Raw genomic sequence first — 27,623 nt, 5'->3', positions numbered from 1 at the left:
ACAAAGCCTCCCTTGTACAGCATCAATATAGCACAAGAATACTGCGACTGCCATTCTATTTCCTCAATAAACATATTTATATAGAGTATTACTAAGACATTAAACGCCAGATATAAATAGGATAAGCAGTAATTATAGCCTGAAAATGCATACTATTCTGCTTAATGAGTGAGTATACAGCTATACTATGGTCTATATTTAGAAAGCTAGAACACTTAGCATCCATTAGAAGACTATTGCTAATAGGTGTGAGAAGTATGAATGCGGATGCACATAATATAAGGAACATATTTATTATAATCTTGGCTTTTGTGAGATTCTACAAAGAACATGCAGCAGAGCATTGGCCTTGGACTTGTCCAGCGGATGGGAGGCCTCGAGCAGAGAGCCGCACACTCTTTTGGTGTACTCCAGGGAGAGAAACATGAAGTATCTGGACGAGTTGAGAGAGCTGTGCAGCTCTTCCAAATTGCGCGCTAAAATGCGCTTAATGTCCAGCGGAGAGCTTCCAATGACTGTAGCATCAAATGAAACAAGCCCGTTCAGGCTCTGTCTGTGGATAGACAGCCTGCGCGTGTTTTCTTCTGGCATGTACAAAGGAACATTGAGAGTGTACGCGTGTAGAAGGCTGCTGTAGAAGCCCTTCCATTTTTCTATTTCGTTGTTGTATCTGCTGGCCTCCATTTGAAGGGTCTGGATCACCCCGTTTGCATTCTCTACTATAAGCGAAGAGCTCTCCTTCTTTTTCTCTTTCTCAGGCAAAACAAGCGAGCTTATTCTTTTCATGTACATTTGGCATATCTCCTGGACCTTCTCCTGTGCAATGCCTTCTATCTTTATGTGCCCATTTGCAACGTATTTTGCAATCCACAAAAGTATCTGCTTCGTTCGCGTCTTTGCAGGCTGCGACAAGTTGGAGTGTCTGTAGAAGTCTTCAGGCGAAACGCCTCCCCCGTATATCTGGTCGTATCCAAACAGGCTCTCCCTGCGCGTCTGAAAGACCGAGCACTTATTGCTATCAAAAACATCAAGAGAAAGCCTGCGTATCTTCACAGGCGACATAAAGTCATACGGCCCTATTGTCATTCTCTTTCTCTGTGCCAGAGGAGTGGTTGTTATGTTGTCGAGCAGAGACCCATTGGCTGACTTCACAGAAAGAATAGAAAGACTCTGTCGTGGCTTTTTAATAGGGGATATTCTTCGAGTAGGCGATATCTCCATTCTGCTCTCTGCGCTCTCCATTGGATCAGTAGGCTGCAGCTCTTTTGTCTCTTCTATTGGCCGAGTGTCTACAGACCTAATGACAGATGGAGGCATGTGCACGCCAGCATTATCATTAGCAGACTCTTCTGCTGCAGGGTCATCCTTATAAGTATTCTCTGTCTTTCTCTTTTCTCTTGTGCTCTTGGCTCTAGGAGCTACAGGCTTTTCAACTACCATATCTTCTGCAACTGCATCTTTCTCCCCAGAGAGTGTTTCTTCACACAGTTCTGCTTTCTTAACGGGGTTTTTAACATTAACTTTGCCAAATCTTGTTTTGCTCTTCTCTCCTGCACCCTCTGGAAGCACTGAGTCTGCTGCAGTGTCCTCTTTCTTTGCTGTGCGCCTAGAGCCTACAGCTTTTGTGACGGGAGCTTTCTTCAGCTTATTATCCCCCACAGGCTTAGCAGGTGTTTCTTTCTTTGCTGCACTCTTCTCCTGCACGGGCTTTCCGCCTGATCCAAACTTAAATACAAACTTCTCCTGCACTTTCCCTGTTTTCTGTGGCGCTGCGGTGCCCGCCTCTTTTTTTGTTTTTCTGGCGCCCGAGACTGTGCGCACTTTCGCAGGGAGTGCATCCTCAGCCTTCACCTTGAAAGAAAACCCAAGGGACTCAGCCCTGGCTCTTGGCGCAGTCTTCTTCTTTTCTTTATTCACAACAGAAGGAGCTGCTTCTTTGCGGTGTATCACATTTTCTTTGGATTTGAAGACAAACCCATTGTATTCCTTGTTCATTTCTAACAAAACAAAATTTTAGAAGATGAAAGAGGAAAACAAAAGAGACAGTTCAGTTGAAAACATTTCAGAAATAAGCAAGATGGCTCCTTTGGAGAGCCCGCAGCCTATCTCTCTGCACGGCTTTATCAAAAGTATCCGACTTGCAGGAAAAAAGAAGCTTTTTATGGTGCTACGGCAGGGCCTTGGGACCATCCAATGCGTGTGCACCGTTGGAGGCGAAGAGAGCGCCAAATACTTCCCAGAGTCCTACGTGAACGTAAGGGGCATGCTTGTCAACACCCGAACGCCTGTGCTCTCCTGTCTGGTCAAACACATGGAGATCCAGGCTGAAAGAGTAGAGGTTGTATCAGAGTCCAAAGAGCTCCCGTTCCAGCTGAAAGACCTCGCATGGACCCACAAAGAAAGAGAAGAGGATCCCCTGCTTCCCGTTGTCAACCAGTCAAAGAGACTTGACTGGAGATACATTGACCTTCGGTCCTCTGAAACACAGAGCATATTCCGCGTGTACTCCGCGATCCTTGGGCTATTCAGAGAATATCTGGCGAAAAACAAGTTTATCGAAATAAAAACACCGAAGATCCTTAAAGGCTCATCAGAGGGAGGCTCTGAGGTCTTTCCCGTTAAATACTTCAACCAGCCTGCAACACTCGCCCAGTCCCCGCAGCTGTACAAGCAGATGGCAATCATCGGGGGATTTGAGAGAGTGTTTGAAATCGGGCCGTGCTTCCGAGCAGAGAACTCAAACACTGGAAGACACCTGACAGAGTTCACAGGCGTTGACATTGAAATGGAGCTGAAGGGAATGACGTACGTTGACCTGGTGAAGATCATATACCAAATGATAAAGCACGTCGCAGACGGAGTGCAGGAGAACAGCTCCGAAGAGCTAAATATCATAAAGGACATTTCAGGCACTAGCAACGAAACAGTGATACAGGAAGAGCCCGTGATAATCACATTTAAAGAGGGCATAGACATCCTTCGAGCCATTGGAAGAGAGTGCTCGTACACCGAGGATATTGGAACGGAAGACGAAAAGATGCTGGGAGCAGAGATAAAGAAAAAGTACAACTCTGACCTATTTGCAATGATAGAGTACCCCGAGAGTGCAAGACCCTTTTACACAAGCCTGCTCCCATCAGACAGCGCGTACACCCAGTCCTTCGACTTCATTTTGAAGGGAGAGGAAATCATCTCGGGCGCAGAGCGCATTTGCCAGCCAGAGGTCCTCAAAGAAAGAGTGCTAGCAAAAGGCATGACGATAGATGGCGTAAAAGACTACGTTGACGCGTTCTTGTACGGAGCCCCAAGACACGGGGGCTGCGGGATAGGACTCGAGCGAGTGGTGAAGCTTCTAACGGGCTGCACAGACATCCACAAGTGCTCGATGTTCCCGAGAGATCCAAAGAGGCTGCAGCCATAAATAAACATTTCTTAGTTTTTCTTGCTACTCTTCTGCGCTCTGGAAATTAAGACACAGAGCGTGTTTATTCTGCCGCCTAGGGCTGCGGCTTGTGCACAGAGGAGGAAGTATCTGGGCAGGAAACTCGCTTTCCTTTTCCTTTTTCTTTTGTGGCCTGCAAAAAGAAAGCCTCTTGACAGAATCGAACCGCCGACCTTCAGTTTACAAGACTGACGTTATACCACTAAACCAAAGAGGCTCACACTGACATCAGACAAGAGAGCCATCTCCATTGGTCTTTTGTGAGAAGAGGATATAGAGAGGGAGAGCGTGTGTTTCAAGATGAATATTCTGGCACAGCTGCAAAGAGTGCTCTCCAGCCGAAGAAGGGACGCAGGAAGAGCAGAGAAAACGGAGTACTTTCTCGTTGGTGTTTCTCATTTTAAAATCCTGCTGGGAAGCCATGCAACTAGAGGAGAGGAAATAGAAGAAATCCTGCGTGCAGAAAGTCTGTACACAAAAATTGTAGAACAAATACAAACAGCACCAGCACAGAAGAAGGACCTTTTTTCTCTATTCAGCCCCTTTTTCTCTCAGGTTGGCAAAGTGCTTGCTTTCCTCGACGCACAGCACAAGAATCTGCTCATGGAGGTCCAGACAGAGGCGACGTCTCTTCTGGTGCAGCAGATGTACGTGTATATAGAGGCCGTGTGCAAAAAAAGTGACAGGCCATCGCACAGCGAGTTTACTCTGATTCTGAAGCACATTCCTGCGCCCAAGCTCATGGGGCTAAAAATGAGGTACCTTGCAAGAAGGGCGCAGCACATAAAAAGAGCAAATGAGATAAAAGGAACAGGGGAGCTGAAGGAGACAATAGAGACAGAGCTTAGAAAGTATTGTTCTTTATTCGGCGTGCACAGTCTCCCCCAGGAGAACGGAATTGCGCTGGAAGGGTTCGTATTCTCTTTGGCTCGGAGTACCCCCGGCTTCTCAGAGGAGGAACTTAAAAAAATCCAGGAAAAAATGGGCGGGAAACCAGGGGACAGCGCCCCCTTTTTTGAAGGTTTTGTGCCCTGTAACGCGCGCATTAATGGGTTTTAGAGGGCCCGGGGACTTTTTTTAATTTTTGCGGAATATGCCCTTTTCCATTTCTGTGCACAGCGGGCGTAATAAGTCCTGATACTATTTTTTTCTATATTTGGCCGGGCTGTCCTAATAAGGAAGTTTTCTTTCTCCCAAGCTTATAAGCAGAGAGCCCCTACACTTTCCATGATTCAGGAAAAAGAAAAATATATTGACAGAGAAAGCGAAGAAAACGAAAACACCGAGATGTACACGGGGAAGCCCAACATTATATGCTGCATACAGAACAAGCCCGTGGACACAGACACAGACGGCTATGGGCTCCCCGTGCGGCAGAGAAACCTTCTTTCAGGCATTGAACTTGAAAAAAGAGTGCCTCCCTCCAGGCCCGTATACATCCTGAAAAGACAGCTCTCGATGAAAGGCATTGCAATGCCCATTCTCGACGTGCTGGACACAAGAAACACCTTCCAGTGGGTGGAGATGTTCCGCTACAAAATAGTTCACCACGAGTGGAGCGAAGAGGAAGCCAAAGATTTTTTTAAGTGCTGTGTCTCCAGTGACATTCTTGAAAACGTTGTGCACGATCCGCTCGGACAGACTCTGCGAGACTCAGTGCGGAAGATATACGACAAAGTGTACACGCAGAAGAACGTAGAGCTTCTTCGGAGGAGAATTGACTCTCTCAAGTCCTGCCAATTTCTGTCCCTGGAGGCGTACAAAGAGGAGCTTGGCCTTCTGATAAGATCGTACTCAGTGCGTGTTCTGATCGCACCTGAGAAACAGGAGAGCTTTTTGCAGACGAAGTTCTGGGCAGGGCTCTCGAGCAGCATCAAGAACCTCCTGAGCAAGAAGATAAGCAGCGAGTCTTCTCCCAATGAAATTATCCGCCAGGTGCTCCTCTTCAAGCAAAAAATGTTTTTGAGGTACAACCTCCCCAACAATTTCACAGGTGTTATCTACGTGAAAGAGAAGCCAAACGTGCTTTTTCCCATGCAGGAACAGAGCGAGAGCGAAGAAGAGCTAGCAGGAGAGCCAGAGAGCATCCAGAGCATAGACTGCTCACGGCCCCCAAAGAAATCGAATGTTGTTCCCATGCCCTCCCTGAAGGAAAGAGTGCAGCCTGTGCTGCCGTCACTGAAAAGAATGCCCAAGGGAATCATCATAAAAAACGATCTTAGCGCGTCTCTTGTGCAGATAGTCAAGAAGTACAGCAGACACAAGTCGCCTCGCATCTTCAAAAGACCTCAGATTGGAAAGCCGTTTGTGGTGTACACGGGGTGCATAGGGAAGTGGATGGCGGGAATTCTCATCCAGGAAAAAAAGGCCATTTCCATTTTCAAGATTCCACTGATGGACGAGCAGATTGAGTACACAGAGACGGAGAAGTGCATTCTAGCCATAGACCGATCTAAGAAGATTTTCCAGAAGATAGTGGGAGACTCTGCCATCGTATTCACCAGCGAGAAGTACAAATCTTTTGTCTACACGAATGAAAATGGCATTAACTTTGTGGACTGCATGGAAATAGTGGAGTAGTCTGCTATCTATGCAGCACAGGAGGTATCTCTTCCCAGGCTTAACAGAATATGCTGCAGGAGTATTTTTATTATTCGCTACAAAGGCATGCATATTTGCTTAAATAAACAGCAGCAGGTACACTTTCTCTTTCTTTTCTTTTTTTATACAGCTGCTATTAGACTTTTACGTGTCTATACGAAGAAATGATGCGTGTATTTAACCATTTGTTGGGAAAGTAGGACAGAAACTGGACTAAATAGGAATGATATTTATTCAAACTATGTACTTTCAACCAGGGAAAGTGTAGATAGGTACGTTGCAATAAACCGCTCTGTTATTTCTTCTCTGGTCTTCAGAGGCTGGCTCAGTCTGTCCATGTCAAGGTCTCTTCTCCTGTAGTACAGCACTCTATTGACTAAAGCCTCTGCAATGTCGTATTTTGTCTCCAGGTGCGCGATGAGGTCTATGATCAGCCCTGTGGGGTCTTCTGTCTCTTTTATGTGCGCAATGATAGAAGAGATGGGGCAGTTTCCGTCTAGCAAGGCTTCTATGCTCTTCAGCGCGCTGGACTCCGGTGAAAGACTGTTTTCCATGTTCTCTTTCTGCAGGATGTACAGTGCAGCTCCTTCGTCCTCGACTTTAACGCCAAATGACTCGTACGAGAGCAGCAATCGGATGCGAGACTTGTGCGCTGAGCTAAAAGTAATGCCCTGTGACTCCACGCATGCCTCTCCGTGCTCGACCTTCTTCATTCTGTATGTATTTTCGAAGAGCAGTATTTGCTTAGCAGTTGTAACAATCAGTCTGCTTTTGTCCTCTGTTATAAGGAAGTCTTTTGGCACATACGGGAACGAGGTTTCTGATAGAATGCAGCATGTCTCCATATCCACCACTTCTAGAACAGCACCTTGTTCTCTTTTTGTCATCAAAAGTATCCAGCTCAGATCTGTGCTTACTCTGATGCCCAGCGGCACTCCCTCTGCCTTTGCTATGCTTTTTATCTTTTCTCCCTTGCCACTGAATATGCATATGTGGGAAGAAGATGCCACTATGCAGTATTTGTAAGCCCTAGTTTCTACTATTTTTCCTAGCAGCTCTCCTGTGCTCAAGCTCTCCTGTGTCTCGAGCTCTGCACAGCTTATCTCTGTTTTTGAAAGAACTTCTCCTCTGTATGAGTATACAACAATGTGTGTTGCGTGGAGAACTGTAAGAGTTTTTTTGATGTTGTTTATGGAGAGCGCAAGGTAGGGCTTCTCTTCTATCTCGCCAAGGATAAACCCTGAGTCTCTGGACGCAACGAGGATCTTTACAGCTGCAGCGCTCTCTTTGATGGAGAGTGCCATGGCGTTCCCGCAGAAAGAGAGGACAGCTCCAATGTACTCTTTTGGAGTGCCGCTTCCCAGCCTTCTCTTTGTCTCTGTTACGCCTCCTACTGTTTCTTTTAGCGAGTGTATGCCCTTTGTGTAGCATGCAAGGATATTCTCTCGCACAATGGCAAGCGATGTTGGATGCCCCTGTGCGTTCATCTTGGAGAACTCTTTTAGCTGTTCTTCCTTTCGAAGAGAAAGCGTGTACACTCTTCCATTCGTAGAGACCACTAGCGTGTCTTGGAGGAACTCAGAGCACTGGTGCTCTCCAAACACCACGCCTCCTCTCCTCTTGCACAGAGCAATCTTGCTCTGCTGGCAGTCAAGGATCTGCAGCTCGTTTTTCTGCGATATAATGAGGTATCCATTCGATCCAATGTACCGCGCGGTGTGCATATAGGAGGGCTCTGTGCTAGAGGCTTTCTTTCGTGCAAGTGAGTATCTTTTCTTGGCAACTGCCTGTTCCAAACAGAGGATAATGACTTCTTTTTCTGTCAGCACTGCAAGCTCCTTGTGCTGCACGCTTCTTCTGAAGTCCACTGACTGTATGCCGTCAAAGGCAAACTGCTGGAGGAGCACATCCTTCTTGAGCTGCACCACCATGACCTCTTTTGCTGTGGATATTGCCACTATTTCCGGCGAAATAGAACTTGATACATCGACTACTTTTTCACTTATACTCGCGCATTTCATCGTGTATATAACTCTCTTCTTGTCAATCGCGTATATGTGGAGCTGGCCCTGCGCCACAATTAGAAGCTTGTTCTTTAGCTCTAGCTTGTGCACGCTTTCCATCTCACTGGGTGTGTTGCTTAGCTCTGTTATTGTGTGCTCTACTGTTTTTTCTTCGATCTTTTCTATCTCGTCAAAATCCACTCTTATGACTTTTTTTTCAAGCTTTACCACCAGAAAGTCTTCGTATGCCAGAACTTCTTTGATCTCTTCTTTTACGTCTATCTTTTGTATGCTAGCTCCCTGGTTGTATATATCTATCTCTGTGCCTGCTGCGGCAACAACGTATCTTCCCAAAGAAGTGATGCTTTTGATGGTCTCTCCCTCGCGGCAGCGCCCAAGTGTGCTAAGTTTCTCTGCGCTGTACGTCTTGTAGAAATTCCCCACTGCAGCCACCACACAGTACGCATTTCCTATCTGCGCAATGGTAAACCGCGGACCGTCTATTATAGAAGAAATAGGCCGTTTATATTCAAACATTAAACTTTTATGAAAAAATTTTGTAGCAATTAAGACTGCGAGAAGCTCTGCATTTTAGAATAAAAAATTCTCTTTTTTCCAAGATGAACTCTCTGCCAACCAGCGACTCCAGAGGATCAAAGTCCATTAAAAGAATGGCGATAAAGCACATCAAGCAGGCAGAGCTGAGCGACGAGATAAAACAGAACGCGCAGTTCAGGGGAATAGACATAAGCGTTGTTGAGCTCATGGGGTGGGTTGTTTCAGTCAAAGACCTCCCCAGCAATGGAAAGAAGTTCGTGCTGAATGACGGAACAGAGACAATCTCCTGCACAATGTGGAGCAACAAAAAAATGGAGTATCTTAAGCCAGGCGCCTTTATCAAGGCACTGGGAAGCCTGGGCAGACACAACCAGAATGAAAATGAAGTGGTTTTCAGCTGTACTGCAGTCCTGCCTGTGCTTGATGGGAACAACATGGTGTACCATCTTCTTATGCGCATAGTAGACAGCATGAAGGCAGAGAAAGAGGACGCAGCGTACAAAACAAAAAGCAGCACACTCGAGAATGTTCCTGCAAAGAGCCAGAATGCGCCTGGGCACATGGGAGACTTTGAGCAGATACATCTGGACATACTCTCGTATTTCAGTCAAAACCAGGGAGGAACAGGGCTCTCCATTGCCATGGTCACAAACACCCTTGCATCAACGGGGTACTATTCAAAGATTGATATTAGCGAGGGACTGGAGTATTTGATAGACGCAGGAAAGCTATTCTACTGCACAGAGGATAGGAAGATGCTGGCCCATGTGGAATAACAAATATATCTGGTACATGCAATAAATCTCTGATTTCTCTTATTGATCTTTTTTCTTGTGCGGTGAAAGTGCGGTTGTTTTATTCAGTATGTTTATTTATTGACTCTTTGCTGTTCTTTTATTTTCGGTATATACTATGTTCTTTTTATACTGGCGCTAGTCTTTTGCTGAGTATTTGGATATCACCTCCAAAAACTTCTTGTAGAGCTCTTCCTTGGGAAGGTCTCTGAACGCTGTTTTCGCTTCTTTCTCTATCTTTTGTATCTTGCTGTTTAGCCTGTTGACTTCGCTTTCTATCGTATTTTTGTCTCTGTTCAGTATTCTTTTGATGAAGAACCTGCTCTTTGCTTTGTGATTTACAATCTCTGCATACGAGGCTGCGTGTTTGTAGTACTCGAACTTCTCCTGCTGCGAGTACACAGGCACCCACCCCTTTTCTATCTCCTCTACAATCGGATGGCTCTCGTAGCTTTTGCAGACTTTTGCGCCATTCATCATCAAAATCCACGCAACATCGCGGTGCTCCAGATCCAGCGCGAGACTCAAGGGCGTTGACCCTGCCCTGTTCTTTACGCCCATCGGGAGCTTCAGAGCTACATAGAAAGCGACCATTTCTGGCCTGTTGTGGTATGTTTTAGTGTGCAGAATGGTGGAGCCATCGGCAAGCGGGATGTCCAAGCGCGCGCCAATGTTTATTGCCTTTATCACCATCTCCAGACTGTTCAGAATGTGCAGGAGATGCTGCGAGTGTGCTGCACACTTTGGCGACTTTTTCATCAGAAGAAGAAAAGACCCCCAGTTGTTGGACACAGCTGCAAGATCCACAGGATATATCGGTCTTCCTGCCTCTCTGTACTGCAGCTCCTGCTTTTTGAAGAGATTGTTCAGCAGGGAGTACTGCAGAGTCGTTGTAACCTCCATGGGATTGCCTCCGTACGTTAGAACTATGTCGAGCACTCTGATGTCAGGATTAACCGCTGCCAAGTGCACAGGCCCCAGACCGTGCCATGTCTCGTGGTAGTCTATCGTTCTCTTGAAGAAAAGCATGATAACCGCCAGATTCTGTGCTGCCAGCGCAAGGTGGAAGTACGTGGGAAATACGATGCTGTTCTTGCACCCGAATATCCGCAGGTTCACATTGCGAGGAAACCCTTTGGAGAAAAAGGCTTCAATGATGTTGGGCATCTTGTTAATAACTGCAAAGAGAAAGGAGTAGTTTAGAAGAGAAAAAATTGCTTTGTCATCAAAAGACCGCATCCTGCGAATCTGCTCCAGGGCCTCTTTTTCCATGCCGTCCTGGATGTACAGCTTGAGCCGGTGTGCCTCAACAAAGGCAGACGAGTTGTGCATGGCGGGAAAGAGCTTGTTGTATATGCTTCGCACACTCAGCTCATTTTTCCCCGTCCGAAAAAGCCCCTCTTTGATCCCTCTTTCTGTAAGACTTTGCAGGGTGATGTGGATCATTCTCTGCAGGGACATATTGCTGTCTTTTTCTATGAACTCTGAGTATGGTCTGTGCATTGCTAGGAATATTCCCAAAGTTTTTAAATTTTTATGGATGGCAGCGCAGAGAGACAGTTAAAATGCTCCAGTGTGCATAACTCTGTTCCACACACTCTTGGATATTCTGGAGAGCAGAAGTATATAAAGTGCATCTGATTTCTTCGTTATACTCTGTGGAGCTTTGAAGAAAGTGCAGATTTTCTCTAAATTAGCCTAGTAATGTTCTACACAAAATTGGATAATGCTCTATAATAATATATTTACATTAAAGAGTGTAGAATTTAAAACAGAAAATTTACTCATTGGAGAAGCTTACAGAGCAGATAAGCTTTGTGCAGGTGCTACTGTATAGAGAGTGCACATGCACAGTTGTTCTTTCTTGCGTGGGTTTCCTTCTAAGTAGTGTGTACCTCTCCAGGCAAACAATTAAATGATTATTGATGTAAATAAAGCAATAAAAATGGACAACACCGAGGAACTACAGGAGATGAGGCCGTGTGCAGGAGAGGTGCAACGAAGAGTGCAGGAGTGGGAGATACAAATCATCGCAACATCAGCAGGAATAGGCCTTAAAAACCTCTGCCAGGCATACTTTGACATGGAAGAGTCTCCTGAGAAGGAGCAGGCAAGAAAAGAAATCCTCCAGTTCCGAGAATCCAGAGAGAACTTCAGGAGCCGCCGCACACAGATGCTCCCAGAGGCGAGCTGTACTCCAATACAGGAGGAGACAGTGGATAGCTCTCTAGGCACATCACTGACTACCTTCCAGCAAACAGAGTCTCCTGATTTCAAGCCGTGTGAGATAGATGAAGTGCAGATGGAGAATCCCTTCAGTGGCGATAATAAAGCAGATGCGGGCATAGAAGAGAGCATAAAGCGAGAGATAATACGGCAGCTGCAGGAAAAGAATATTTATTCAATCGACACAGAGTCTTTGGAAAAAAAGCCGTGGAAGGAGACAATTGGCTATTTGCTGGACATAGTAAAGACCTCTCACGCGATGCCTGTGTATGTCTCTCGAAAATCAAAACAAAACCACGCGGTTTGCTTCAACTGCGAACAAAAGGGCCACATTGTCAAACACTGCCCCTCTAAAACAAAAAAACAGAAGAAGAAACACTTCTAAAGATCCGTGTACTTCTAGCTATCTTTTGCAAAATATCGTGCAGAGAGATTCCAATGCAGATCTGTTTAGTAAATCTGCATGCTCTGATAAAACTTCGTGTTAGCAGAAGACCATCTTTCTAATAAATGTGTGGCTTTGCACTTATGTGTCTGCACTCTTTCTGGTTATTTCTGCTGCACAAACATTGTTCCACATATTTTCAATTTTAAAGTAAAGTTACATACAGCATTCGTGCGCCACATTGTTTTATCTTTTTACTTTCACTCTTTGGTGGCAGCCTTTGCTTCTATAAATATAAAGATTCTAACGAAAAGTGAGTAAGCGAGTTTATTTGTCTGTTTAGCTCTATGCCGCCTCTGCCCTTGCAGATACCCTGGTATGCCCCTGTGCATGTTTTTAGGTGTATATACTACCTCTTGCATATTTTGTTCTCCAAACCTTAAAACAGATGTCTATCCTGCTCACTTGTGCTGATTACTTGTCCAGTGGAACATAGTGCTCTGTTGATGTTTTTCCTCGAATCGAGTATCCTGCAAACCCTGAAATCAGGCAAATTACAACGAAAAGAAGAATGGTGTATCCGTTCACTTTAACGCCCTTTTTCATTGCTCCTCGTGCCTTCTTGATCTTCCTGCCCACCTGTCTCTTTGTTCTCTTGAGGGTCTTTCCTATGGCGCCTTTGTTTTCTATCTCCTCGATCTGCGGTGTTATCTCTTTGGCTGCGTTTGCCATAATGGAATCAATCTCGTCTCCAAGCATGTTTGCTGATTTTCTGTGCGCAGAAATCTTCTGCGCTGTCTGCTTCTTGTACAGGTCGTTGTATATCTTCTCAGTGTTGAACTGGTTGGTGCTTTCTGCGTAGTTGTTTTCCATTGCGTTGATGTGCTGCAGATGCGAAACAAGGAAGTCTTTTATGAAAGACTCTGCAGCCTCTCCGCGGTGCATGGCGCTGCCGATAGGATCCTCAAGGCTCTGCTGTCTCTTTATCACAAGAACTGAGTGGAAAGGCGAAAACTTTTCCTCGGAATCTAATCTCTTTTGTGCGCCCATGGGAAGAGGTCTATCGATCCTTCTGCTGGTGTATGGTGAAAGCTTTCGAAGGAAGAACAGAGTTTTATATGGAACAGTTGCCACTATTCTGCCTTCGTTAGCCGATGTGTCTATGTAGCAGTTAGTCCAAGCTGCCATTGCCAGTAGAATAATACCCGCTATTTTCATACTTCTTCTTTCCATCTGTCTTATATATCCTAAGCTCTAACAGTGTTTTGCTTGTCACCATACATTGTTTTAAAGTGTTTCTATACCAAATAAACAAATCTTTAAAATTTTACGTTATGGAGTGTCCACACGCCGTTCTTGGTGTTTCAAAAGGATGCAGCCCAAGCGAGCTGAAAAAAGCGTACAAACAAAAGGTAAAACAAACACACCCCGATGCGACAAGAAACAAAACAGACGTTGACTTTATTAAGGTGAAAGAAGCATACGCAAAAATCCTCTCTCTTCCGCGCGAAGAAAAGGACACTCTGGACAGCCTGCCGTACATGACTGTTAGACTCTCTGAAGCTGCACGCACAAAATGCCGGTGCGGAACTATATACGCAGACGCTGACCAGCTAGGAACGGCTGAGTGCATGACCTGCTCGCACTACATAGAAGTTGTACCAGATGAAATGTAGTATATCATGTACACACTCTTTGCCGTATCGAGGAAGAGTAACTGTATTTATTCTCTCTTTAATAAACACATCCTCTCATATTTACTTACTCTAGCAATTACTCTTTCTCATCTATGGGTTCTTAAGGAAAGTAGCATCTATCCTAAGCACTCCAGCCAATCACCTACCCAAACTGACTACTCTCTTCACCACCCAGAATTATCTTCACTATACAAGACGAGCCTGTAGAGCAGTAATTTACTGTTTATCTAATGTGAATATATTCAATCTATTGAAAACCAGCTGTAGATTATTCTCTAAGCTGTGGTTAAACTGCCCTATTGAGATACATCTAGAAAAAGCAGTGTTTTTCTTCAAAGACTGCCCTCTGCAGTAAACTGCTATGCATAATAAAACTCTTACAATAATTAGTATGCTAATATTATTTTTTTGTTTTTTATTTGTGTAAGCACATTCATTTTTGTACGGTCTAAGAATTATTGTGGAAGAGTGCTAGTTTGCAAAAAATAGCAAGAAAATTCTGCAATAAACACACAACAAATTCATCATTGAAAAGAAAAGAATCCATTATTACTCGGCAAAGCGTACTCATCAAGAATCTCTCGGGTTATATCTATGTCTTCTGTTTCTTTCCTAACTACACCCTGCTTCTCAGAGAGAGGAAAGGAGTTCAGTTTTTTCTCATACCTTTGTCTTATCTTGATTGGCTTGATGGAGTCGTTGGTGGGGATCTTTCCCGTCTTCCTGCGCCTTCGGTAGTTTACACGAAGAACGAGATTGAAGGGTATCTCCCAGGCATACACCATGTTCCAAATGGGCCCTCTTGTGTACTCTTTGGAAAAGGGCTCTGTGAAGTAAGAAAGAAGATGGTACGACTTGCTTTCATACACAAGGGATGTAGTCATTTTTATCAGCCCGTTCTTCTTGCGGACTTTCTTCTCGTGCACGCCAAGACTGATGATCTCCCTGCCCGTGCTTAAGACGTTCTCAAGGCTGCTGCTGTATCGAAGGCTCTCCAGCCTCTCATCGCACGGCGTTTCAGCTAGTTCGTAGTACATCAGACATCTCCCTTGTATTTTCGAAGAGGACCATGTTTTGCTGTCCGTCCACCGAGATATTCCGCTTTCTTCCTCTTCATACACGTATATGCTCCCCGGCCGGATGGAGTTGCGCTCTTCATCGGACAGCCTCGACTTGACCCTGGGGAGCGCGCTGAGTCTTGCCATGTCTATCACTTTCAGACACTCTTCTTCGCTGTTAATAACGCCAAATATCGTTTCAGCACACATGGCACTTCCTCTACTGGAAAATGCCAAGGTTTTTCCTTCCATGATCCGATCCATGTGCAAAAAAGATGTGGGTTATTTATGCGCAGAAAGCAAACCTTATCTTTTTGTTAAAAATTAATTTTGAGAATTTTATTATATGGAGAAGAGCTTGGAAAGTGCCATGGAGCATTTGAAAACAGCAGCTGTTGTAGTATCAGGCCCCGGAGGATCGGGGAAAACAGCTTTGATAAAAAAGGTCATCGAGAGCACAGAGTACGAGCTGATCGAAATAGATGACATAGAAGAGTACAAAGCACACAGAATCAGCAAATCAATGATATATCTGCTTCGGGTCACTGAAGAGATGCGCGTGAAAAAGTGCGAATATCGCGGAATTATTTTCGAAACAGACCAGCCATACTTCCACAGAAAAATAAAAAACTGTAAACACATAAAAGTTCCCCTGGTTGCAATACGCACTGTAAAAAAGCACTGTCCGTCTGCCACAGGCAAGACAAGCATGCACCGCGTGGTGCAGACAGCAAAGCTACCAGAAGAATCGCACAAAGTGCTTCTGGAGAACGGAAACAGCAACATCTGCTTTTTCCATGCAATCGGGAAAATACTCTACCACAAAACAAACGAAGTACCGAAAGAGGTTCTGCACATCTTAGAAGAAATTCCTTTCAAGACCCTCCTGTACATCCACGAGAACATACCCGCTTTTACTCCGAGCATAGAGGCCCTGAGTAGCGTACTAGACAAAATCTCGCTTGCTGCAACAAATATAAGCCTGGTGCACCAGGTTATCTCTGAAATATGGAGACTAGAAAGGCACTCTCCAAAATCCTTCTACAACATCAGAACATCACCCTACAACATAGACATGTACAAGAACCAAAAAACAGAGATGTAGAGTTGCATGAAATAAGTAGCACAGGCAACAGGAATAGAAAAGATGCTTTGTACATAGCTCCCTATGGAGATATAAGAGCTTCCTGGTTTCTGAATTTTTAATGTCTTAGCGCATAGAAACAGAACAAAGTGATGAAACTTTTATTAAATAAACTATAGAAACAGAAGATTGAGCTTAAAATTGCACATACATGAAAGCAGACACATGGACACTGAAAGCCTGCTCTACATACTTAAAAAGATATTTGCGCTGGAACACATCACAATAGGAGACAACGGAGTGGTTTACATAGATCAGCTAGAGCATTTTATTGAAATTAACGATTTTATCCCATTTGAGAAATAAACCTACTTGTTCTTTGGCGGGTATTTTTCGTCCAGCTCTTTTTTCACCTTCTCCTCCTCAGCGCGCACCTGTTCCATGGTCATGTTTTTCCACTCTTTGTGGTACTTAATCACCTCCTGGTGTCCCTGTATGAAGATCTTTCGCATAAACTTTTCTATGTCTTCGATGTACCGTTTTCCAAAAATGGGCACGTGGAAGTCCAGCTGAACGCGCTTAAACACAGTCATCACAGAACTCTGCGACTTCTCCCAGTCCTTCAAAAACATCGGGTTTCCCTTATCGTCTTTCAGCTCTGCCAGATCAATGCCTTCTGCCATCTGTGGCCCGTGTATCAGATCAAGAGTTTCGCAGTTTTCAGAGACTACTCCGTCTGTAAAGGGATCCACCGGGGCCTTGTACCCCTCAAAGAAAAGCGTGTCTATTTTTGCTTTAAACTTTTTTTCAGAGAGAGCACCGCTTGTGTACACAGTTTTGCAGACTGGGAACGCGTTGTGCGATATTTCGCTCATAGTCAGAGACCCCGAGGGCGCCATGGCTCTGAAGAAGGAAGGCACTTTTTTGGAAAAATCAATTACCTTTGATGTGTACTGGCACGGGCCTCCCTCTTCTGAAGAGTCCATGTGTTTGTTTTCAAGAACAGAAACGCGCATTCCGTTGTTTGCCTCTCTCTCGCTCACCTTGCAGGTGGTCAGAAGATGCCCGATGTTGTACTCTTTTAGCGTGTATGGCATGTGTATGACATAAAGTGTTGTTCTCTGTGGCATGCAACTAAATAAAAAAAGAATATACTATTCTACTAATATAAGAGCGTCTCTTTCCTTTGCAGCAAAAACAAAGATAGACTCAGCCTTTTTCTCTGCTAGAACAGATACATCCTCTTGCACACCGCAAACAGTGCTGTTTCTGCTTGAAATACTGTCCATCTATAAAACCACAAAAACAACGGCTATTTAACATCAGTTATCTTGCAGTCTTGGATAAAAAGTGTGAAGCATCAACAAAAACAGCACACATATCTACCAAACATCTCCAAGTAGACACACTCTAGGAACAGTTATGGAGCATCTCTGCCAAAGAGTAAAAAGCGTTATAAATACAGCAGTAAAATACTTCACTCAGCAGTACGAGCATCTCTAGAATTTTCGAAGTGCATGGATAGGCACACACACAGCCCGTGTGCGTAGAAACAAGTAGCAGCTGTGCACAGCGCAGATAGACAGCAGAGCAGATAGAAAGCGCAAAAATATTTAAAGTTCGCTTAAACTCTTTAGAATAATTTTACCCATGAAAAAAGAAATGCCAAACATATATAAAGAGTGGTATGCGAACATGCCCACCCAGATGATAGATGTAAGCGAGTCATTTGTTGGAATAGGAAAGATGGTGATAAACGGCCACTCTATCTACAGATACATCGAAGACGTGTACAAAATAAAAAGCAGCACGCTTCCTCTAAAGCTTCTGGACACCATAGCAGACACCATTGGACACAGTCTCAAGCTCTCGGGCTTTAAAGACTCGTACATAGTTCTGTTCCACGATGAGGAAGAAACAGCAGAGCGAAGCATATGCATGCGAGAGGTGATCGCTGCTCTGGAAAAAAGCTGCTCAATCAAGACCATCTGGTTCCACTCTCTGCAGGACAAAGAGTTCAGGCAGTTCCTAAAGGAGGAGCACATCTGCATAGGAGTTGCATACCAAAATACGCGATCTCTAGTATTTTTAAACACAATCCTGGGACTCTCTCTGTACGCAGGTGTTCTGGACAAAGAAACCTTCCGTGCTCCAAGGCTGTTTATGTTTGTCACAAACCCCTCGAACTATCTATACGGAGTGGAGTACATCACAAAAGAGTATCCAGTGGTCAAGATGGAAAGCGCTGAAAAAGCACAGGAAGCAGCAGAGACCATCATAAAGAAACACCTGGGCGAAAGTGTCTACGAAGCACACAAAGAAGTGCTTTCAGAAAAAAGATGTTTCTCGAGATATTCAAGAAAAGAAGAGCCAGTGAGCACAGAGCTGATCAAAGAAATAGCGAGCGCCATTAAGACAGCTGAGGTGTGCAGTCTGAAGGATATGATAGATGGCTGTCTTCTAAACCCAGAAGAAGCACAGACAGAAAAGGCAGAGAGTGTAGAAGAGGGAAAGGAGAAGCCCCGCAGAAAGAGCGTATTTATCCCCACATCTCTCTCGTCTGTAAAGTTCTACAATGAGGAGCAGGAGAGATCTTTCCGCACCGAGCAGATGTACATTGAGAGCCTGAAGAAAACAGCGCAGTCTCTCCACGAGGGAAAGCATCTCCACAACCCAATAACACTCGTAACCGACAAAACAAAGAAAAAGAAAGAAAAAGAGACAAAAGAAAAGCTGAGCAAAAAACAGCTGGAGATCATAGAGAAAAACAAGAAACAGAAGGAGCTGGAGTCAAAAAAGAAGGACATAGCGTTTTTGAAGAGCTTCAAAGCCAAGTACGAGTCATTTTCCGTTACATACGAGAAGAGGAGACACCTTGAGTCTTTCCTCCCAAGAATACACTCATCCTTCATATGCAGAAAAGTGCTCCTGCTGAACATAGAGTTCTACGACAATCTGTGGAGCCTGGAAAAGAGAAAAAAAGTGCCAAATAAGAAAGACCTCGTTTCTCTCTACATGAACTGTGTCTCTTTTATTGAAAAGTATGCAAAAGAGTCGTCCATTGAAGAGCTGCAGTTTGCCATGCAGCGTCTGCTCGACCACTCGTTTGAGTCCACAGTTCTGGAGATGTGCAAGAAGTACAGCATCAGCTACATAAACAAAAAAGACCCAAGCTGCACAGAGATATACGATGGCTGTGCGCCCGTAAGCATAAGCTTCACTCCAGGAGCCACCGGGAAGCCAAATGACAACGACATTTCGTTCCTTATGCAGCACGCAGGGGATAAGCTGAAGAGGTCTCTTAACTCGCAGGAAGACCCAAGACTTTTGTTCAAGCCAGACGGATGGCAGTTTGATCTTTTGGAGATTGTTGATGCTAACCAAAGCGCAGTGATATGTGCTCCTACCTCCTCTGGAAAAACATTTATCTGCTACTATGCCATGGAGAAGGTCCTCAGAGAAAGCAATGACGGGATTGTCATTTTTGTTGCGCCCACAAAGGCCCTTGTGAACCAGGTGGCTGCAGATGTGTATGCCCGATTTGGATCAAAACCGTACATCAAGCAGAGCAACATTCTGCAGGGTATTTGCATGAGCGATTTCCAAATATCGCCATTTACCTGCCAGGTGCTCATTACCGTTCCTCCCGTGCTGGAGAAAATACTCACCATGCCTCCCGAGCCGTCTAAGAAAGGCCATCCGTATCTCGACAGAATAAGATACATCGTGATAGACGAAGTGCACAAAATAAGCGACAGTAAGATAGGGTCTAGCATGGAGAAAATCATCCACTTCAGCCCGTGCCCTCTCCTCCTCCTCAGCGCCACCATTGGGAATCTCCACGAGTTCTTCAACTGGATCAAGAAAATTGAAGAAAAGAAAAACAGAGTGTGCAATTTGGTTGTGCACAAAGAAAGATACTGCGAGATAAAAAACTACATTTTCGTGCCAAAGGAGATCAAAGCCCTCGAAAACTGCCACAAAACAACAAGAGAGGCAGGAGAGAAGGCAATTGCGCAGATACACTCTCTCTTTGCATACTCCTTCAGAGGAATCAAAGAAGAAGGATTCAGCAACGATGTAAACTTCCTCCCCGACGAGCTTCTCAATCTGTACTACGCCGTATATGCTGTGCTGAAAAATGACAGCGCCAGAAAGCACCTTGCAAAACAGTTCATGCCCAGAAAGTTCTTCAAAACAAATTGCATAACAAAGGGAGATGTAAAAAAGTACGAGAAGTACGTCATTGAAACATTCCAGAAGATGATCAAGACAAACGAGCTAGAGCCCCAGCAGGTCACGCAGATATACGAGATTCTGGTCAGAGACGCAAAGGAAGGATTCCAGAAAATAGACGACGATCTGAAGAACAGACTGGACAAACAGATGATCGAAGCAGCCCAGAAGGAAAAAAATAACGAAGAGCTGATGAAAGCAGGGGGAAAGAAAACAGTGGACTGCAAGAAAGTTTTTGCAGAAAGCGAGGAAGCAGAACTCACAAAAAGCGTTGAGAATATGGAAATTAAAAAAACAGAAATATCGCCCGACATACTCCTCTACAACACAGACTATCTCCTGGACAACGTGCTTGACCTTGTGGTGGAGCTCGAGGCTGCAGACAAGCTCCCGTGCATTGTGTTCAATCTCGAGCGAACTGTCTGCAACTCGCTTGCGATCAGACTGTCAGAAGAGCTCGAAAAGTTTGAAAAGTGCGCGCCGCCTGCCTTTTCCAAGACCGATCTCAGAGAAAACGAAAAGATTCTGAAAGAAATGAGAAGGGCAAGAGATGCAACAGTGGCAACAGGAAAGGACTCCTGGATCAGCGAGTCGATCGTTGCTGAAGAGGCATCGGGAAGGATCATAGACCCCAATGCAAAAGACCCCAGATTCTGCTTCACAGACCCTACTATATCCTCGTCTGGGGCGTATTTGCTCGATGAGTACGCAAAGTCCCTGAGAAAAACAGGAAGGCTGGACCCCAGGCTTATACAGGCGCTGTACAGAGGAATTGGCGTGCACCACAGCGGTATACCAAAGAAGTACAGAAACATGGTTGAAATCCTCTTCCGAATGAAACAGCTTCGAGTGATATTTGCAACAGAGACTCTGGCGCTGGGTATCAACATGCCGTGCCGCACTGCAGTCTTTGCAGGGGACTCTCTTCTTCTCGACTCCATGAGCTTCAAGCAGATGGCAGGAAGAGCTGGAAGAAGAGGGTACGACACACAGGGGAACGTGGTCTTCTTTGGAATTTCAAAACAGAAGGTAAGAAGTCTTATCACCTCCTATCTGCCGTACATAAAGGGCGAGTATCCGTACACAAGTCTGCTCGCCATACAGTCAGCAAGGCCCACAGTGAAAGACTCATCGATTGAAAGCATAGTAACCTGCCCCCTTACGTCAATTTCTCTGCCAAAAGAGGGAAGTGAAGAAGAAACCGCTGAAGAATCGCTGAAACTGAAAGAACAGACAGAAAGCATACTCGCTGCGCAAAAAGAGCACCTCGTGCAGAAGATGTTCCTCTCCCCCGAAGTTCTCACACTCGCTGAGAATATGGAGAGAAAACTCGCACACACATCGAGTCTCTGTGACATGGGCCTGAACAGCCTTTCGTACGGAGCTGAGTCGTTTGTGTTTATGTCGCTGGTGAATGAAGGAGTGCTAGATGCAATATGCAACCAGAAAAAAGACAAGGAAGAAATAGCAAGAGACATCATCCTTCTGGTCTCGTACATATTTGAAATCTATCCTCTTCCAAGCACGTCAGAGCTCCCTACTCTCCCAGCGATTGATCCAGCTATTTTTTCAATCCTTGACAGATACTACAAAGAGTCTATAAAGATCACAAAGAGGTTTATGAAGCCAGAAGAGCTTGAGTGGCTTGCGCTGGTGCCAGAGCGAGTGCACTACACGCCGGTATCAAAGTCCTTCTTACTTCTTCCCTATCTGTACACGAAAAAGAGCAACTACATTCTGAGGTACTTTATCGATCAGAACGTCAAACAGATACTCAGAAGCAGCGGGATGGGAGAAACAGAGCTGTGGCAGAGGCTCAAGAGCATAGAAGACATTCTAACACAGCTGCAGGCCTACTATAAAACATACAACGCCACCTCTATTTCCATGCCATTTGTAGACGTTACCTACACATACTTCCAGGAAAGGTTTGCCAAGATGCACGCATAAGAAGAAATCCTGTTGTTCTGTGCTACTCTACAGCACGCAACTACAATAAATAGCCCATATTCAAATACTTTTGCGTCTGTTTTACTCTGTTATCTATTTCTTATCTGGATTATTCTACACTGTATAGCTATTATTAGTCTCTTGTGGGTATCTATCTCGGGTATATACCAGTGGATGCAATGCTACTACAGAATAAACAGCATTCTAGCTTACAGACGTTTAGTATTCATTAGAGTAGTATATTTAGTACACACTGCAACTTCTAAAAGATGCGCTGTGTTTGTTCTCTTAAGAGATGGATATTCTTTAGTGATGCAGTGCTATTTGCAGTATCGAAGAGTTTAGAATTTAAATGTACCTCTGTTGACTCATTCATACCTATAAAAGCACAAACTTAATGCAGAGGAGGCCAGCTATACCAACGTAGAGGACAGCAGAGAGCCAGAAAATGTTAAAAAGAAAGAAATATCGCAAATTGCCCACAAAGTGCAGAAAGAAAAAGAGCACATTCTCTGCACAAATCTTTGTCCTTTTGTAGGGGAGTTTACAAATTTTTTCTTTAAATGGCTTCTCTGTCCGATATAAACTGGGGAAAAAAAGAAACAAAGCAACCCATAAACAAAACGCACCCGTACCAATACGTGTCCTTCTCCAACCCCAAAAAAAGAAAGATAGAGACTTCAGAGCACACGGGAGCTCCTCCTCCAATAATCCCAACTAAGCCGCAGATACTCCATTCTCCTCCAAGCCCTCCAGCCAGAAGCCAGCACGAGATTCTTCTCAAGGCAAATCTCGTAATGCAGGCGTATCTGAATCTAATATTCAACTCATTTGCTGTGGTGATTATGATTCTTCTTGTTATCAAAGGATTTGTGATGGTGAAAAACGACATAAGCATACGCATACACACATCCACAGAGAGCCAGAAAGCCAAGATATTAGAGTGCAGGAGACAGTACAATTTAAATCGGTGCAGCCCCGGGGAAAGGGTGCCCGCCGTGGAGAAACAGTGCCAGGCCTGGGAGGAGTGCATGAACCAGGACCCAGTGCGCCAGGAGATAGGAAAGATTGTCCTAAGGCTCTTCAGCGAAGGAGCAGAAGAGCTGATGAGTGCCCTGTCTGCAAGGAGTGTCTTCCTAGCCACATTTGTGCTTATCTGTGTTCTTAAATTCCGTAAATAGCAGGAACTGCAAAAGAATGCAAAAAAGCACAGAAAGAACATCAATCTTCCATAAGACCATAAAACAGTAGAATAAACAGTAAATAAATAAACATCACAAATAGATCTAGCTAGTACGTGTATGCACATGCATCCTTTGTTCAGTAGTCAAAGTGTAAATGAGCGTGTAAAAAGTGTAAAAAGAAAATGTGTGCATGGTGTAGGCTATGCTTTATTTTAGACTGATAAATATTAGCTATCTGTGAAGTCAGCACCACTTACATAGCATAGTGAGTGTTTGGCTTTAGCACAACTGGAGTGTTCTCCTCTAGCGAAAGAGTAAATGCCTGTCTGGGGCCTTCTGGAAGAGGCTTTGGTGGAGCTACGCCGTGCTCTTCTCTGTAGTTGTCTCTTGCGATCTTTTCTTTCTGGCAGTTGCTGGGTCTCACGTGCTCTATTCTTGTAATGACCTGCTTGACGTGCATTCTGTTTCCAATTCTCTTTGTCAGGGCAATTCCCACAGAGGTCTTGAAGACTGCGTACACTCTTCCTGTCTTTCCAATGAAAGTCTTGTGGGGCATTCCCTTGTGGATGGCAGAGTCAACGTTTATGTCAACATAGTCTCCTCTTTTGTACTGGTTAAGAATGGTGGTTGTCTGCGGTATTCTCTGCTGGTTGTACTCTTTCTTGAAAGTACTTCTGGTGTTAGATCTGTATCCTTTGCTTCTCATTGCTGGGGCAAAAATTTAAATTTTACTTTACTATTTTCTTGAATTTCCAAAGACAAATACTAGCCCATATTCACTCCACACAGATGGATAATAAACACACACTCTCTTCCATCCTTCCACAGCCTATCTTTCTCTTCCACACAGCATGGAATCTTCTGGGATCTGTCCCTATCTTTTCATCTATTCAGCCATCAATATAGCCGCAAAGATCGAATCTCTCGTATGCTCTGCACTAACTCCTTCTCATACGGGTAGATGGCCAGAGAAGTCACTTCGTTCTCAGGCATCTCCAGCCACTTGCTGTGCTTTATTTTTTTCTCGTCAAGTATGGAGGATATTCTGGCTAGCTCTTCTTTTGTGCACTGCAGAACGACAGTTGTCATCTTAGAGCCCAGGAGCACATAGAGACTAAAGTCTTCATCAAAGTGTTCGTGATAGCACAGCACCGCTGCATGAACAGCCTGCGCTGCTGTGGAGCCCTTTGAAAATCCGGTGTCATTTCTTACAATAACATACTGTATTTTCATTTTTCTTTTTTTTCCCCTGCATGACAAATCCAACATATTCGAAGAGAGCCGGATCTGTGAGAAGACCATTTGACAAGCAAAGACTCATCAACGAAATGAAGTACGTAGGAGTATACGGACTGAAGTCAAAAAGAGAGCTGAGAGTCCTTGAAAAGATATTCCACGACGTAAAGAGAAGAGCAAAGGATCTTCTTATCCACACGAACGAAGAGTACCAAATCGTGCAAGGAAGAGCGCTGCTCCACAGACTAGAGAAGCAGGGAATCATCAGCGGAATAAACTACCAGTCAAAGAAACACATCATAATGGAGCTTGAGAAAGTTCTTGACCTAGACATCACCACCCTTCTGGACAGAAGGCTACAGACCAAAGTCCTTTCCCTTGGGCTTGCAAAGAGCATCCACCATGCTCGTGTTCTTATCTACCAGAGACACATCACTGTCAACGGCGCCATTGTGGACAAGCCTGGATTCCTGGTCAACGCCGAGAGCGATGGATACATTGAAATCTCGCCAAACTCTGCACTCATGACTGGAAAGCCCGGAAGAACTGCCAAGAAAAGCGTAAAGGCATCAGCCGAATAATAAAATCTTTTATTTCTATTTCTATAGGCAGATTCTATCTTGGCATTCTTTTCAGACCTCATCAGCGCCCTGCAGGAGTGCTGCAGACACTTTTAATGGCGCACAAAAAAGAGAGCAGAGAGCTACTGTGCTGATTGTGTGTTCTGTTTGCACACGTGGACAAAAAGATTCCCTTGCGGGGAATTGAACCCCGGCCGTCGCGGTGAAAACGCGAAATCCTAGCCACTAGACCACAAGGGATCACAGTATATTAAAAAATACTCGTAGTTCCCAAATATAAGTGGCACACTGGTGCATACCAAGCAGAAAAGAGATAGCTAAAGACAATGAGTGATTGGCATAGTCAGCTCCTAACACATGGCTATTTATTTTTAAGAGGTCTTTGGTGTATATACGAATAGCCAGAAATAGCTTGAGAGCACCATTATTTAACTTAGACTTATTTGAAGACTTTCTACGAGATTGAGGCTGTCTGTGGAAAAGTACAAGAATAAGAGTAGGTATGAGCAGGCCAGAGAATGCACATCTTACTCCCACATCTACAAAAACTCTGTATATTTACTTGGCTATGGGTGTATACAGTTCTGTTTATCTACCAGCTGTTTTGTACTCTTCTGTTGTATGTACTTTTTATGCTTTCTTCTATCTCTGTTCTCTTAACGGTATGCGCTATTATTAGCTATCTTAGCTGCACGTATAGAAATTAGAACATTCATTCATATTTACATGTATCTATAGAAGAAATAGTATATTTTGCCATTCTACTACAAAAAAGAATTTACACCGAGAGTAGCAGGCCAGCCTTCTATTCTAGCGCGTTAAAAGATTTTCTTAGGCTATTTATTATTCTACACTAGATGGCTTTCCTCGTATATGCTTACTTCCTGCGTGATGAAAAGGCTTTGGAGCTGAGAAGTCTCTCTTTTCTGCGACAGATATCTCTCTATTTTCTCCGCCCAGGCCTTTGGCGCTAAAACCTGTGTAAGAAGAGTCTGCGTGGATTCAATCTTCATGCTCTGCATAATATGTGCAAAAATGCTTGCGCTATACACTGAAAAGCTTTTCTCTGTTTCGGTGTGCTTGTAGTCCGCTAGTTTTAAAGAAATTCTGCCATTTTCTACTACCAGCACAAAGTCTCGCACTAGACACTTTGTTATGCTATGCCCGTAGCTCTCTAGACGCATTCCTATCTGAAGAATCTCTTTGATGTAGTGAGCAGCTAATATCTCAGATAGGTGCCCTGCTTTCTCCACCATAAGACTAATGGCTCTATCCAATGACCCCATTTCCTTATATGGAGAAAGGACTATGATTTTATCAGAATATTTTATTGCTGTTTCTATGGGAACAGTGCACCCAGAGAGCTCCAGTGCTCTTGACACTGCATACTCTGAAGCATTTTGCACAGTGCGCAGCGCATAGTCTTTGGCATTAAGAGTAACATTGCCATCGCCAAGACTTGCTATTCTTGTCGCCAAAAAAGATCTGCTGCCCAACTGTTTTTTAACGATGTACAGCATCTCTTTGATCACTAGCTTACTTCCTACCACCGGGCTGCCAAATAGAGAGCTCTCTACAGTAATTCCCTGTTTCTCGTATACTTCATTCCTTCCTTCTGCCATATCTTCATCTATTGCCTTGGAGAGCCTGGAGCCATCATGCCCCTGTATCTCCTCTACCTCTGTTTTGTCCATGAAAAAGTCTTCCTGTTCCTGCGCACTTGTCTCTGCTAGTATTTCTGATAGCTTTTCCTTGTGCATCTCCTGTGCATTCTCTGCAGCAAGATTTAATTGGCTCTTGTGGATAGATTCTATCTCTCCTGGGATATACACACTATTCGCACCTGTTATTTCGCTGGCGATTAAAGACTCCTCTGTAGTCTCTGCTATTATGTTCTGGGATGCATTGGCAGTGTTCTCCACCGCACCATCTGCACTTTCTGCTCCAAAGGACTTCTTTTCTTTTTTTGGGGGGCACTCTTCTAATTCTGCCTCTGTGTTCTTCCTGGCAGACCGTACATCTCCAAAGAGAAGAGATACCTCATTCAGCCCCTTCTCTGTTTCTTCGTCTTCTTTCTTTTTTGCTCTCCGTATGTACTGTATGATCTTATACTCCATGTACGCAATGTTTGCTCCTTCTTTTCTAAGCAAATCCTCTGGGTGTGCATACGAGGTTGTGTGTATCCACTCTCTCCCAAATATTTTTATTCTCGTGGGCTTCTCCAAAGGATGCGCTTTCACCACTGAGTAATCCACCTTCTCCTCCAGCTCCTCAATTGGATGCGCCTGTGCCTTGATCCCTTCGACCAAAATAGCATGTGCACAAGAGTCACACCCAGCACGTAAAAAGTGCTCGTGCATTCGCAAATAGAGCCAAGCACTCAAAAGGCCCACGCCCTTCATGTGCATAAGAAAAAGAACCTCTGCCTGCGGCCTTATACTATACACTCTCTTCCACAGCGAGAGATACCACGTGTTGTTGCTGAAGTAAGGGATAGGCATGTAGTGCAAAATCGCACTGCACAGCTGTTTGTCCTGGACTGAGTCATTCTCCAACACAAAAGACATTAAAATTTTTTGGATGTTTAT

The 27,623-nt window shown here is 44.4% G+C and overlaps 19 protein-coding genes across 19 annotated transcripts; 10 read left to right on the top strand and 9 right to left on the bottom strand.

Moving 5' to 3' along the window:
• Nucleotides 1–294: 294 nt before the first annotated feature.
• Nucleotides 295–1,995, bottom strand: NEMIN01_0106 (uncharacterized protein; the record flags this gene model as incomplete). Its single annotated transcript, XM_051476048.1, has 1 exon — nucleotides 295–1,995. One exon carries the CDS (start codon nucleotides 1,993–1,995, stop codon nucleotides 295–297), a length of 1,701 nt encoding a protein of 566 aa, XP_051332008.1.
• A 25-nt stretch (nucleotides 1,996–2,020) lies between these two features.
• Nucleotides 2,021–3,421, top strand: NEMIN01_0105 (aspartyl-tRNA synthetase; the record flags this gene model as incomplete). Its single annotated transcript, XM_051476047.1, has 1 exon — nucleotides 2,021–3,421. One exon carries the CDS (start codon nucleotides 2,021–2,023, stop codon nucleotides 3,419–3,421), a length of 1,401 nt encoding a protein of 466 aa, XP_051332007.1.
• A 321-nt stretch (nucleotides 3,422–3,742) lies between these two features.
• Nucleotides 3,743–4,501, top strand: NEMIN01_0104 (uncharacterized protein; the record flags this gene model as incomplete). Its single annotated transcript, XM_051476046.1, has 1 exon — nucleotides 3,743–4,501. One exon carries the CDS (start codon nucleotides 3,743–3,745, stop codon nucleotides 4,499–4,501), a length of 759 nt encoding a protein of 252 aa, XP_051332006.1.
• Nucleotides 4,502–4,669: 168 nt separating this feature from the next.
• NEMIN01_0103 (uncharacterized protein) lies at nucleotides 4,670–6,022 on the top strand (the record flags this gene model as incomplete). Its single annotated transcript, XM_051476045.1, has 1 exon — nucleotides 4,670–6,022. One exon carries the CDS (start codon nucleotides 4,670–4,672, stop codon nucleotides 6,020–6,022), a length of 1,353 nt encoding a protein of 450 aa, XP_051332005.1.
• Nucleotides 6,023–6,282: 260 nt separating this feature from the next.
• On the bottom strand, nucleotides 6,283–8,583 carry NEMIN01_0102 (uncharacterized protein; the record flags this gene model as incomplete). Its single annotated transcript, XM_051476044.1, has 1 exon — nucleotides 6,283–8,583. One exon carries the CDS (start codon nucleotides 8,581–8,583, stop codon nucleotides 6,283–6,285), a length of 2,301 nt encoding a protein of 766 aa, XP_051332004.1.
• An 83-nt stretch (nucleotides 8,584–8,666) lies between these two features.
• NEMIN01_0101 (replication factor A2) lies at nucleotides 8,667–9,380 on the top strand (the record flags this gene model as incomplete). The annotated part of the gene is made up of 1 exon (XM_051476043.1): nucleotides 8,667–9,380. The coding sequence occupies one exon, from the start codon at nucleotides 8,667–8,669 to the stop codon at nucleotides 9,378–9,380; it is 714 nt and encodes a 237-aa protein (XP_051332003.1).
• A 156-nt stretch (nucleotides 9,381–9,536) lies between these two features.
• NEMIN01_0100 (uncharacterized protein) lies at nucleotides 9,537–10,901 on the bottom strand (the record flags this gene model as incomplete). Its single annotated transcript, XM_051476042.1, has 1 exon — nucleotides 9,537–10,901. The coding sequence occupies one exon, from the start codon at nucleotides 10,899–10,901 to the stop codon at nucleotides 9,537–9,539; it is 1,365 nt and encodes a 454-aa protein (XP_051332002.1).
• Nucleotides 10,902–11,343: 442 nt separating this feature from the next.
• Nucleotides 11,344–12,009, top strand: NEMIN01_0099 (uncharacterized protein; the record flags this gene model as incomplete). Its single annotated transcript, XM_051476041.1, has 1 exon — nucleotides 11,344–12,009. The coding sequence occupies one exon, from the start codon at nucleotides 11,344–11,346 to the stop codon at nucleotides 12,007–12,009; it is 666 nt and encodes a 221-aa protein (XP_051332001.1).
• A 474-nt stretch (nucleotides 12,010–12,483) lies between these two features.
• NEMIN01_0098 (uncharacterized protein) lies at nucleotides 12,484–13,227 on the bottom strand (the record flags this gene model as incomplete). The annotated part of the gene is made up of 1 exon (XM_051476040.1): nucleotides 12,484–13,227. The coding sequence occupies one exon, from the start codon at nucleotides 13,225–13,227 to the stop codon at nucleotides 12,484–12,486; it is 744 nt and encodes a 247-aa protein (XP_051332000.1).
• A 116-nt stretch (nucleotides 13,228–13,343) lies between these two features.
• NEMIN01_0097 (uncharacterized protein) lies at nucleotides 13,344–13,685 on the top strand (the record flags this gene model as incomplete). The annotated part of the gene is made up of 1 exon (XM_051476039.1): nucleotides 13,344–13,685. The coding sequence occupies one exon, from the start codon at nucleotides 13,344–13,346 to the stop codon at nucleotides 13,683–13,685; it is 342 nt and encodes a 113-aa protein (XP_051331999.1).
• A 545-nt stretch (nucleotides 13,686–14,230) lies between these two features.
• NEMIN01_0096 (Gti1/Pac2 family transcription factor) lies at nucleotides 14,231–15,028 on the bottom strand (the record flags this gene model as incomplete). The annotated part of the gene is made up of 1 exon (XM_051476038.1): nucleotides 14,231–15,028. One exon carries the CDS (start codon nucleotides 15,026–15,028, stop codon nucleotides 14,231–14,233), a length of 798 nt encoding a protein of 265 aa, XP_051331998.1.
• Nucleotides 15,029–15,110: 82 nt separating this feature from the next.
• On the top strand, nucleotides 15,111–15,869 carry NEMIN01_0095 (uncharacterized protein; the record flags this gene model as incomplete). The annotated part of the gene is made up of 1 exon (XM_051476037.1): nucleotides 15,111–15,869. One exon carries the CDS (start codon nucleotides 15,111–15,113, stop codon nucleotides 15,867–15,869), a length of 759 nt encoding a protein of 252 aa, XP_051331997.1.
• A 347-nt stretch (nucleotides 15,870–16,216) lies between these two features.
• NEMIN01_0094 (uncharacterized protein) lies at nucleotides 16,217–16,978 on the bottom strand (the record flags this gene model as incomplete). Its single annotated transcript, XM_051476036.1, has 1 exon — nucleotides 16,217–16,978. One exon carries the CDS (start codon nucleotides 16,976–16,978, stop codon nucleotides 16,217–16,219), a length of 762 nt encoding a protein of 253 aa, XP_051331996.1.
• A 520-nt stretch (nucleotides 16,979–17,498) lies between these two features.
• Nucleotides 17,499–22,034, top strand: NEMIN01_0093 (ATP-dependent RNA helicase DDX60; the record flags this gene model as incomplete). Its single annotated transcript, XM_051476035.1, has 1 exon — nucleotides 17,499–22,034. The coding sequence occupies one exon, from the start codon at nucleotides 17,499–17,501 to the stop codon at nucleotides 22,032–22,034; it is 4,536 nt and encodes a 1,511-aa protein (XP_051331995.1).
• A 563-nt stretch (nucleotides 22,035–22,597) lies between these two features.
• NEMIN01_0092 (uncharacterized protein) lies at nucleotides 22,598–23,215 on the top strand (the record flags this gene model as incomplete). Its single annotated transcript, XM_051476034.1, has 1 exon — nucleotides 22,598–23,215. One exon carries the CDS (start codon nucleotides 22,598–22,600, stop codon nucleotides 23,213–23,215), a length of 618 nt encoding a protein of 205 aa, XP_051331994.1.
• A 256-nt stretch (nucleotides 23,216–23,471) lies between these two features.
• NEMIN01_0091 (large subunit ribosomal protein L21e) lies at nucleotides 23,472–23,924 on the bottom strand (the record flags this gene model as incomplete). Its single annotated transcript, XM_051476033.1, has 1 exon — nucleotides 23,472–23,924. One exon carries the CDS (start codon nucleotides 23,922–23,924, stop codon nucleotides 23,472–23,474), a length of 453 nt encoding a protein of 150 aa, XP_051331993.1.
• Nucleotides 23,925–24,115: 191 nt separating this feature from the next.
• Nucleotides 24,116–24,451, bottom strand: NEMIN01_0090 (uncharacterized protein; the record flags this gene model as incomplete). The annotated part of the gene is made up of 1 exon (XM_051476032.1): nucleotides 24,116–24,451. One exon carries the CDS (start codon nucleotides 24,449–24,451, stop codon nucleotides 24,116–24,118), a length of 336 nt encoding a protein of 111 aa, XP_051331992.1.
• Nucleotides 24,452–24,471: 20 nt separating this feature from the next.
• NEMIN01_0089 (small subunit ribosomal protein S9e) lies at nucleotides 24,472–25,035 on the top strand (the record flags this gene model as incomplete). The annotated part of the gene is made up of 1 exon (XM_051476031.1): nucleotides 24,472–25,035. The coding sequence occupies one exon, from the start codon at nucleotides 24,472–24,474 to the stop codon at nucleotides 25,033–25,035; it is 564 nt and encodes a 187-aa protein (XP_051331991.1).
• Nucleotides 25,036–25,883: 848 nt separating this feature from the next.
• NEMIN01_0088 (uncharacterized protein) lies at nucleotides 25,884–27,602 on the bottom strand (the record flags this gene model as incomplete). Its single annotated transcript, XM_051476030.1, has 1 exon — nucleotides 25,884–27,602. The coding sequence occupies one exon, from the start codon at nucleotides 27,600–27,602 to the stop codon at nucleotides 25,884–25,886; it is 1,719 nt and encodes a 572-aa protein (XP_051331990.1).
• Nucleotides 27,603–27,623: the final 21 nt, after the last annotated feature.

The sequence above is a fragment of the Nematocida minor genome (assembly GCF_024244105.1).
Source record: "Nematocida minor strain JUm1510 chromosome Unknown 7925, whole genome shotgun sequence".
Taxonomy (NCBI): Eukaryota; Fungi; Microsporidia; genus Nematocida; species Nematocida minor.
This window is presented reverse-complemented; position numbering and strand designations above follow the sequence as displayed.